The sequence below is a fragment of the Ostrinia nubilalis genome, chromosome 23 (assembly GCF_963855985.1).
Source record: "Ostrinia nubilalis chromosome 23, ilOstNubi1.1, whole genome shotgun sequence".
NCBI classification, from domain to species: domain Eukaryota; kingdom Metazoa; phylum Arthropoda; class Insecta; order Lepidoptera; family Crambidae; genus Ostrinia; species Ostrinia nubilalis.
In genome coordinates, this window is record NC_087110.1 from 9407453 (window position 1) to 9419428 (window position 11976).

The window sequence follows — 11976 nt, forward strand, 5'->3', positions numbered from 1 at the left end:
CGTTGTCATCTTTTATGGAATTATCGTCTATGCCCGTCATCAACTAACAAATTAGTTTTCACTAATTATAATAGACTGTACAAGAGAATAATAAATCTTACTCAAAAGGCACAGAATGACTCTTACATAGCTCAGTCAAAAAATAAATCACAAGCAACGTGGAAAATAATTAATAAGTATAATAGTAACCTACCTAGGGAACAGATTACCAGTATAGTAAATAGTGGTAATAGAGAAGTAACTGAACCGACAGAAATAGCGAATTCATTTAACGACTTTTTTACAAATTCAACAAAACCGGTTACTAATGACAAACCCAAACCTAATTACATTCCAAATAGTCAACGTAATTCAATATTTTTGACACCAATTATCCCGTTTGATGTTCTCAAAACTATAAAATCACTTAAAAACACTAACAGTGTGGGTTTCGATGATATTTCCACTAAAATTATCAAAGCAGTAGGTAATCTAATAGCTCCAGTCTTGTGCTACATTATAAACTTATGTTTAGAACAAGGAACATTTCCGGATATTTTAAAATTGGCAATTACTATTCCAATATTCAAAAAAGATGACAAAAAACTTTTAAAAAATTATCGCCCTATTTCATTAATTTCAATATTTTCAAAGATAATAGAATACATCATATATAATAAAATAAACAATTTTTTTGAAGTCAATAACATATTTTCAAAACATCAATACGGTTTTCGGAAAAATAAAACAATTAACATAGCTATTTATGAATTTTTGGAAAGGGTCGTAAAAAATGTTGACAATCGAAAGCCTACACTAGCGCTATTTATGGATATGACTAAAGCGTTTGACAACATTCATCATGGTACTTTACTTAATAAATTAGAAACGTATGGAATAAGAGGTAACGCCCTAAAGCTAATTGAGTGTTATTTATCCAATAGAAAACAAATCACACAGATAAACAAAATTGATCCTAAAACTGGTGAAAATAAAGTTTATAGATCTAAAGAGAGACTCGTGTACTATGGAGTGCCACAGGGAAGTGTATTAGGTCCTCTCCTCTTTATTATCTATATAAATGACTTTCCATATGCAACTAATCATCATATGACTATTTACGCTGACGACAGTACCGTTCTATTCACTTATGACGATCAGAAAAATATTAATTTAGACATAAATAATACATTGACATCTTTAATTACATGGTTGACATTAAATAATTTAACCGTTAATTTGACGAAAACACATTTGATAAACTTTAAACAAAGAAATAACGATCCTTTGAATTTTAACATCAGCTATTCTGGAAACTCAATTAATGAGGTCGAAACTACAAAGTTTTTAGGTTTGATCATAGATAATAAACTGACATGGAAACCTCATATTGATGATATAATAAAAAAACTAAATCAATTTTCATACGCTCTCCTTAAGCTAAGGAAGATTGCCAGTCTAAAAACACTCCTGACAGCCTATCATGGATATGTTGCATCAACCTTAAGATATGGGGTAATGTTTTGGGCTAACACTACTGACAAACAGAGGGTCTTCAAAGCTCAAAAAAAATGCCTTAGGTCTATGTTCGGTCTAAAGCAGGATGATTCTTGTGAACCGTACTTTCGCAAATATAAAATTTTGACATTGCCGTCTATATACATATCCGAAGTTGCAAACTTTGTTCGCAATAACCCACACTATTTTGAAATGAATACTGTCGGAAGTCGTCGTGAGGGCACACTGAAATTTACTCATCAATGCAAAACCCTTCTCCGAAGAATGAGTGTAAACTGCATGGCACCAAAAATTTATAATAAAATCCCATTGTATATCAGGTCAATTAATGATATTAAAAGGTTTAAAATTGCGCTCAATGGCTTCCTCACTGAAAAGGTATACTATGACATTAGAACATTCTTTGATGACAAGATGTAAAAATAACTGTATACATTTTTTTTTTTTTTTTTCCTGTAAGTAATTTGTATAATATTCAAACTGACAATTTTGTATTCATATACCATAAAGGTGAATCATGGCTGTACCTAAGAATATTTTGTATGTGACATCCTGTAATACCCATGTTTATGAATGAATAAATGATTATGATTATGATTATGATTACTTAATAATATTATAAATGCGAAAGTTTGTGTGGATGTCTGTATGTCTGGATGTTTGTTACTCTTTCACGCAAAAACTACTGAACGGATTTTGTTGAAACTTTACAGTATTATTGTTTGTAACCCCGATTAACATATAGGCTATAATTTATCTGTGACATTAAATTTCACGCGGGTGAAGCCGCGGGCAAAAGCTAGTGTACTCATATAAACAACGTTCCTCACCAAAACAGCCTATACTTAGTTGTAGTAAATGGTTTGGTTAAATATGCTTCCATTAAACGAAATGTAGCTGAATAAGAAGGCTACATAGGGAAACTCAATAATTTACTCGCATATTGTTTACTTATTATGAAGACATGGATTCAATTCAATCAAGGTACCGTAGTTTGCATAAAATCTTCTAGCTACTCCATCAATCTCTTTTTTTTTTCTTTTTAAAACATAAACATACAGAGTCAGGGATTGTAATAATTTATATACTTACGAGCAAAAGTATGGAATCACCATCTTGTGTTTTGATCCGAGCGATCTTAAGAACTGAATGATTATGTAAGTATTATCTGTCTTCTATTAGTCATTTAGTTTTTGTGATCGCTCGAAAATAATAAAGTGATTCCATGTATTTGCTCGCAAGTGTACATTACTTAGTTAAGCTCCCTCAACCAGGTAGGTCAAGGATTTCTCAGCCCATCTGGCCATGATAAAATATTCTCTTGGCCCACTGTGCAAGCATACAAAGCTTTGTACAAAGCATGTGTAACCAATAGGTATGTAACATCTTAAGCAGGGTCCAGACGAGTGTAATGTAAGATTACGTGCAATACGAATTCTACGCGTGGACTGCACTACGTGCATTACATGTAAAGTGCTGCCCATACTATTTCCATTACATTACACGATACATTTCATTACGCGTTAAACCCTCTGGATCTCACTTAAAAGATACACTACCAATACCTGCTTTGTGCTGTTATTAAAATCACAACCAATATTAACCAGACAATAATGGTTCCTTACCAACCAGTGATTGTTTTGTCCCATTACAGACATCATCAATCATGTCTCGGGATGTCCCCACCTGTTTGTTTGAATATCGATCTTAAAGGTCATAGCACACTTATCAATTCAGAAAGGGATCAACACTGTATCGCGTTTCGCGAGCTGTCATCGCCTTTTGCGAGCTGTCGACCGCGAGGCGAGGCGTTTACGTGACGGTGAGGATATGAGTGCGTTGCAGTATGGAGTTTCATATAAAGAATACTGGCCGTCTCGAGTTGATACGGTTACGATCCGTTTCTGAGTAGATATGTGTGTTACACCTTTACTCGCTTACATTATGATGTGGTTTAGCTAAACCGCAGATTTTGTTGACTAGAGATAAATATTATGCTTATCTTTAACGACGTTTTGATGACAGCTTATGAATATTGATCGAGAGTTAAAGTGAGAGAATATAGATAGATGAAATTAATAAATAAATAAAACTAGTTCGAGTGACATTAATTTAGGTATTCTTTTGAATAGTTAGATACTTAAAAATATTAACACGAGAAAAATAACCTACTACAAATTATAATTACGTAGAAACGACGGCTCTCCTAGACTGCATCTCATTTAATATCAGGTGCGATTGTGGTCAAACAGCTGCCTTGTTCTGCATAAAAAATCCTTTAACATATTCATAGTACCTACTACTTACATAGGCAACTATTCTTAGCCCTCTGATTTCTGTAAGTAATTGAGAACAATGAACTTTAATTACATACTTACTTTAATCCTATTCCAAGATAAACGATAATGTAACAAACCCGCTTCTAATTAATACCCAGAACAGTTTAACTGTGATTTCCTTAATGATTTAACACAATGCACAAGCGAGTATAATAATGCAATATCAGATTCAACTGGACCTGTTCACGAGATTGATTTGCCGTTCAATTAACCGATTAACCGTCCCAACGGATTCGACCGCAGACCGCAAATTGCTGTCGTTGTATAAATACTCGCCCAAAACAAAGCCGACCGAAGACTAGCCCAAACCAACAACAATGGAGGTCCGGACCATTTTATTAATAGCTGCTATGTGTGGCCAAAGTCACCAAATCACGGGCTTTGGCTTCCTGGACAAACTTACCGGGGCAGCCCAGGGTATCGCTGGAGGTATACTCCCAGGATCTCAAGATTCCTACTCCTGTAGCAGAGACGTCAGGAAAGATTTCCAAACGGCCGCCTACGACTTCACTTTGCGAATGTATAACAGCGTTGGATACTACAATAAGGATCATTTCGTGATATCACCTCTATCGATGTGGCTGTCACTCGCAGCCGTGGCTGAAGGAGCTGATGGATTATACCAACAGCAGTTGCTTACTGCTTTGAATCTGCCAGAAGAGAGATGCTTGCGAGAGAAGTACTACCAGATTGCTCTGTCAAGAGAACAGCCCGGCAACGATATAAAGTTCATGAGGAAACGCCTCATGGTTCTGGACCAAGGTCTGAGGCTCAACACTACGTGGTCCCAATACGTCGAAAGCATGCATCTTCTGGATACATCTCGTGCTCCAATCAGAGGAAATCTTCAGGCGGTCGCGATGCAGTTGAGAGACTTTCTTGGTACAACATCTTTTCCGAACCTCAACGGGAACTCCGCGTTGGTTGATGCTTTGGACTATGAAGGGCTGTGGACGACTGCGTTCCCCGAAGCGAGGATAGAGAGAGAGCCTTTCTATAATGAAGAAGGACAGAAAATCGGCATGGTCGACTATATGAAGATTAACACACATGTAAAGTTGGCGCACTTGCCCGTAGTAGACGCGAAGGTATTGGTGTTGCCTGTGGGACACAACGGGAGGTACAGGATTATGATTGCCGTTGGTATGACGAAGAGAGGTATGAGGAGCATGATAGAAAAACTCATGAGTTCAGTTATTTCTGAGGTGCTGTCAGTCTTGCAAGAGAGTTTGGTGCCTCTGGAAGTTGCGATACCGAGGTTCAACTTTAATTTCGAGTATGAAGCGAGCGGGATGCTGGATGAGATTGGTGTGGGAAGCCTGTTTAAGAATCCTGAGGCTACATGGTGAGTCTTTTTTAGTAAAATCTTTAATAATTCTTCTCAATATTAGAAAGCTATTGCCACATAAAACACTTAACAAAGTCATTGATGATTGTTTGAATAGTTTGGTAACTCATCATCATCATGCCCTACCTTTCAGCTAGCATTTCGTGTACATAACAAAAAAGAGAGTTTATGATATTTAAACTCAGACTCATTTGATGTAATTTGTCGTGAAAAAAGTTGAAAGATTATTTTCGAAAATAAAAGTTAATGTATTTCTCGGGCAATATCCACCACCATCATCATCATCATCATTTCAGCCATAGGATGTCCACTGCTGAACATAGGCCTTCCCCAATGATTTCCATAATGACCGGTTGGTAGCGGCCTGCATCCAGCGCCTTCCTGCTACCTTTATGAGGTCGTCGGGCAATATTGGAATAAACTACAGTGATCGGCGCACAACTAACGATATTAGATAATGAACACGATAATCGGATAATTATGGAAACAATACTAAACAAAAGCTCGTACTTGACTAAGAATAATACGAAATAATCCCTGAAAGGCGATGTATATTAAGAACATACGAACACTACAAGAGCCGGTTAATAACCCATTAATATTAATTGATACACTTATGGTTTGTATTGCTGCCACGTCACGTTAAGCTTAACAATGTGGCACCTTAATGTGCTGATAATAAGGTCTATTTTCCAACGAAATTATGGAGTTTGATTAGCTGGCAGTATTGGTACTCTCAACCTGGATTGCCTTAAGTCTCGGATTAGGAGAAGGAAAGTAACAGTATTTTTGTAACACAATTTCCTGTTTGGTATTAACACTACTTAGGTTGGACGTGATTTACCGAAGTTTTATAAAAAATCGGATAAATGAGTAATGTTTTTGGTCAAAATAGTCGATGGTAGTGAGTGAACAGTTTTATTATAGCCTACATAAAAATGAGTTTTGTTTTTAGTTTGTGAAAGTTGCAGTAATAATGAAATAAACATTGTAATACCTATTATTGCCGTAGCAATAATATTTCATTTGAATTAACATTTATAAAAGTCCGACTAACCTATGTTACGTTTTGCAGTTTAAAGATCACGGATTTAAAAATAAATAGGTACCTATTTTAAAACTTTTTTTTTATTGTAGTAGATCGTAATGATAACTGATAGTGAATGATCTTAAAATATTCTCATTATGAGACCTCATAGATGTTATGTTATGTCCTGATCAAGATAATTATCAAGAGAATCCACAATCAGGCATATCGTGGAAGATAGAATAGTATAGAATCATCATTCATCATTCATCATCATCATCATTTCAGCCACAGGCCGTCCACTGCAGACTTAGGCCTCCCCCAATAACTTCCACATTGCACGGTTGGTAGCGGCCATGTAGAATAGAATGTCTAGTATTAGAGTTTCAACACGTTTTAAATTTTTTTTATGCATAACAAGGCAGGTATTTGAATAATTTATTAATTAATTATAATATTTAATGCATTCCAGGTTGATATCCTACCCACCAGCGCAGCCTAGCAGCTACTATCAACGCGTAGCTGTCAAATTTGACACACCCGGCGTCAACGCGTTACCCAGCCCCAGGAGTGCGCTTATGGCTCTGAATCCCATATCACTGGCGTCCGATGTGGCCACGGGTCTCGCTTCAGCTGTGGGAAGGGACTTCATAGCAAACAGACCCTTCATGTATGGTTTATTCGATACGGATAGCAATACCTGCCTGTTTGCTGGGGCCTACTCTCACCCTGATTGATGTAGAGAAATAAAATTGATTGGGGAACGTGTGTTTATTATTAGAAACCTATTTTTAACTATAAAAGCTAAAATATACATTAAGATTTTCCAGGTACTGCTCGACCTTAATTGTTGGGTTTTATATGAGGCCAAACTGTAGATCTTGCTTGACTATATGTACATATTATTAAGTATTGTGTAGTACCTACCGTGGTGGGGTTAGTCCAATATCTCGATAACTACTAAGCATTAAGTAAAAAAGGCGAAACCGACTTAAACATTATTTTGATTACAGTAAACTACAGTTATCATCATCATCATCAACAGCCCTTTACAGTCCACTACTGGATTATGGGCCTCCTCTACTATAGTGAAGGGTTTTCTCATAATCCCCACGTTTGGCAGGCGGGTTAGAGATCGCAGTGTTTTTCAGAGAGCGCTGCTGCCCGTTCTCTGTTTGATGCGTAGTCCTAGTCGCCTCTTACGACACCCGCGGAAAGAGTAGGGGTTGGTGACAAATGTATTCTACTCTGCCGTCATCACAGGGCAAACACCAGTTAATTAATAACTAATTAAATATTTCAATTATTTCTCTAAATACTTAAATACCCACATTAGATATGCTTCACCTATTTCAGGAGATGCTTCTCCTAGTAATAAGAAACTTACTTTGAAATGAGATTTAATAATCTAAGAATCGTGTTCAATCCTTTAATTATAATTTACAACAAATATCATCAATATGATAATTACTTACAACGAATGAATCATCTCAACTTGATTGAAATGACCTGAACAAAGACCGCACGATCCCATGATTTAGTTCCGCGCAAACACAGCAGAGGGCATTGAACAAAGGGCAGGTGGAGTGCTCTCTAGGAGGGCTGAGGCCCCATTGTATGGGTGGGGGTGACCATGGGTTCACGGTTTTATAGTACTAAATAGGGATAGTAAAAGATGGATATTCTGTATTGCTCACTAGACAAAACTGACAAATAAATAAATACAGGTTTGAAACAATTTCGGTAAATAACAGTAATTACTTAAGGTGTCAAAAATAGGCGTAAGTGTTGAATTGCCGATTCTGGACTGTCCAAGGATCGGTAGTTCGAACCCCGTTGCCGCTGCAATGGACTATGTATTGTGGTCTATAGTGGTGAACCCACTCGTTGCACAAGCATTTATTTAGCTTTCAAATTCAAATTCCAATTATTCAAAATGTTTATTACATGTTACATTACATTTTATAATGGTGTTACAAAAAGTACAAGGCACAGCAAAACATTAGATAGAGGGAGTAGTACCTTAAATTAATTTAAAATAAGCTTTTTTAACTCTTGAGTTGCTTGTTATTTGAGCTTATTTAACACCTTGGGGTTAAAGGGGCAAACTTTCTTGCTTCAAACAAATGACAACTACAATTTAATTGTGAATACTTGACAATAACGATGGCTCATCAAGTTGAGCACATTTAGTGTATTTGCAAAGGGTATGTACCTACTATGTATTCGCAACAAAACTGTACAGTCACATTGTTAACTATCAATTTACGTTTTTGCTTTCACTCTCATCAAATGGTGATTTTTTGCGATAGAACGAGACGACAGGACAGGCAATAAATAGTTAACACTGTTGCCGATGGTACTAACGAAGGGTGATTATTCCCTCATGATTCCTGACTCCCTCGCTAGACTGGACACCCTACACACTAGACGTTATGCGAGGGTTGGAAAACTATGGGTCCCAATCGCATAGGCCCATTCAATTCCCGATGATGCCACGTTCTTGCTGTCTACAGCATTGGAAAATCTATTTCCAGCCATTTTAACTGATGCTATTTTCAAGTGATGGATGTGCTTAAAAAATAATGGGAAATATGCACAGAGCTCGGCGCGCGGCGATTCCGTGCTCTGTGGAAATATGTTTTTTTTTTTTTTTTTTTTTATGTGATAGGAGGCAAACGAGCAGACGGATCACCTGATGGTAAGTGATTACCGTATTATGTTTTCTTATTTGCTATTTTGGTAGGTACCAAATGAACGTTTATTATTTCTTCCTTTTAGGTAGGTATATCTATAGCAAATCCAATTATGGTTACGTTAACGTGCTCTCGAATGGAGAACGTGTCTCGGCAAAGGTTTTTTCAAATCAAAATCAAATAAATTTATTTGCTTAAAACATGGTGATATACATATATGTGGATAGATAATAATAATAACTGTGCTCATGTTTTACCTTACTATAAATGGCATGCAAATATTTACAATTTAATAATAATGTTAATGATGAAGATTAATTATTAATGTCAAAAAAAAATACAATTTTCAATTAAAATAATATTATGATGTCAAAAATAATTAGTCAAAATTTCTTATTACAATGTCTCATATTAAGAAAGTCCTTTACCCTATAAAAATTCATGTCACTTAGCCATATTATAAGCGACCTTTTGAATCTTGCATTTGGTAGGTTTTTGATATGGTTCGGGATACAATTGTATATCTTAACACACATGGCATCACATTGATCAAGATAATGTTTAAGTTTAGGTAAGCTATCATATACTAGATGACTAGGATCTCTAACATTGAAGTTTACAACATCTTTTCGCTTTTTGAATAAATTAATATTATTTCTCACAAACAAAGCTACCTCAAGGATGTACAGACAAGGTAGGGGCAATATTTGTAGCTTTCTAAAGACAGGCTTACAGGATTGACGAGGGGACATACCACAAATTGCCCTTACGCATTTTTTTTGCGCTTTAAATAATAAATTCATGTCAGTAGAATTTCCCCAAACCAAAAGTCCATACCTCAGAATTGAGCCGACATATCCATGATATGCTGCAAGACAAGCATTCAAGGTAGATGTGTAGCGCAGTCTTCTCAGAACAAATACATAACGGTTTAATTTATCCCGTAATGCTCCTATTTGTTGCTTCCAGCCACAGTTATCATCTATGATAACGCCCAAAAATTTAGTACTATCTGCTTCTTGAATGTCTATATCATTATAATGTATATTAAGTTTTTGTTTAGTCTGTCTATTTGTCCCAAATTGTATAAAATTAGTTTTGTTTAAATTTACTGTTAAATTGTTATCATTTAGCCATGTTATTATTTTGTCAATTGTACCATTTATGTCAGTTTCATGTTCCTCCGACTTTTTTGTGGACGGGATTACTACCGAAACATCATCTGCAAAAAGTGTACATCTATGATTTGTTACGTCAGGAAGGTCGTTTATGTAAAGTATAAAAAGTAGAGGTCCCAAAACACTACCTTGCGGAACACCGCATGCATTCTCTAAAAACTGTGATCTATTATTTATTACAATGTTATTTTTATCTAAGCTAGTGATTTCAACTGCCTGCTTTCTATTCCGCAAGTAAGATTCTAACCAACTTCGAGCCAAACCCCGCACTCCCATGTTTTCCAATTTAAGAAGCAGTAGGTCGTGGGAAACAAAATCAAAAGCTCGTGTCATATCAAAAAATACCGTTGTTGTGGGTATTCCAGCATTTATATTCCTGTTTATTTCACGCAACAGATGAAATATGGCAAGAGTTGTAGACCTATTTGCCTGGAATCCAAATTGCTCATTCTTTAGTATGCCAAATTTGGAGATATAGCTAAGCAATCTGACTTTCATGGCCTTCTCGAAGATTTTTGACAAAACCGGCACTAGTGTTATAGGACGATAGTTTTCTAGCAATGATTTTTCTCCTTTTTTATAAATAGGCCTAACAATCGACAATTTTAACAATTCAGGAAAGCAACCAGTCTCAAAAGATAAATTTATCAGATGAGTGAGTGGCATAGCAAGTTCATCGTTGCAATGTTTAATTACTTTTGTAGAGATTCCATCATAACCAGTTGCATTTGTATTACTAAGAGATTTGATTATAGTTTTTATTTCGCTAACTGTGTATGGTTCCAGGAATATACTATTATTTAAACGAATTTTATTTGTGTTTTTAAGTGTCTTCTTTTCATTTGTTAATTTTATTAAGTAATTGTTAAACTCATCGGCTATTCGAATTGGATTTTTAATTGTTTTGTTATTTATTGTTATATTGTCAATTATAATGTCATTTGATAATTGGTTAGTTTCATTTTTAATAATTTTCCATGTTATTTTACATTTGTTTTTAGCTTTATTTATTAGCTTCTGATTGTATATTTTTTGAGACAGACTAAAGCATTTACGAAGCAGTTTTGAATAGATTCTATATTGTTGCTTTTTGTTTGTTGATTTAGATTTATAGTATTCATATCTTAATTTTCTTTTAGTTTGGCAACTTTTTCTTAGTCCTTTAGTTATCCAAGATGGTTTTTTATATTTGCAGATTAATTTAACTTTTTTCATTGGAAAACTTAAATCATACATGGTTTTCAGAATGCCATGAAATGATAGCATTGCTTTATCCATATCAGTCATATTTACAATATCAGAGAATGATAAACATTTCAAGTGATCTCTAAATTTATTTAAATTTTCAAAACTATAGTCTCTCATATTTATATAACATAGGACTGGTTTTTCGTGCTTATATTGTACTGGTATATGCAACATTTGTGATGTATTATGGTCAGATAGATACAAATGATGTAATTCAGCAAAGGCGTCGTCAATATTGCTAATTAAGTGGTCAATACAGGATTTTAGCCTGGTTGGTTCAGTTATGTGTAATGTCAAATTATAATTTTTAACTATGTCGATAAGATATTTAGTACTATTTGATAATTTACAAGTATCGATATTTAAATCTCCGGCTAGTATTATCTTGGTCCTAGGATTTTTAATATATTTATGTAAAATGTCATCTAAGCATACCAAAAAAGAATTTACGTTTGAGTCTGGGGTTCTATATAAACAAATAATATAAATATTGTATCCCAAAAGTTTAATACCACAACACTCAAAGGTTTTATCTTGTGATATTTGTTTGATATCAGTTATCTCATTAAACTTAAGTCCCTTTCTAATCATTATACATACACCTCCTCTATTTTTACCACTTTTCCTACAATACGCCGATGCA

The 11976-nt window shown here is 35.1% G+C and overlaps 1 protein-coding gene across 1 annotated transcript; it reads left to right on the forward strand.

Moving 5' to 3' along the window:
• The first annotated feature begins 4153 nt into the window (after positions 1 to 4153).
• Positions 4154 to 6948, forward strand: LOC135083230 (uncharacterized). Its single transcript, XM_063977968.1, has 2 exons — positions 4154 to 5181; positions 6684 to 6948. The coding sequence occupies exons 1-2, from the start codon at positions 4154 to 4156 to the stop codon at positions 6946 to 6948; spliced, it is 1293 nt and encodes a 430-aa protein (XP_063834038.1).
• Positions 6949 to 11976: the final 5028 nt, after the last annotated feature.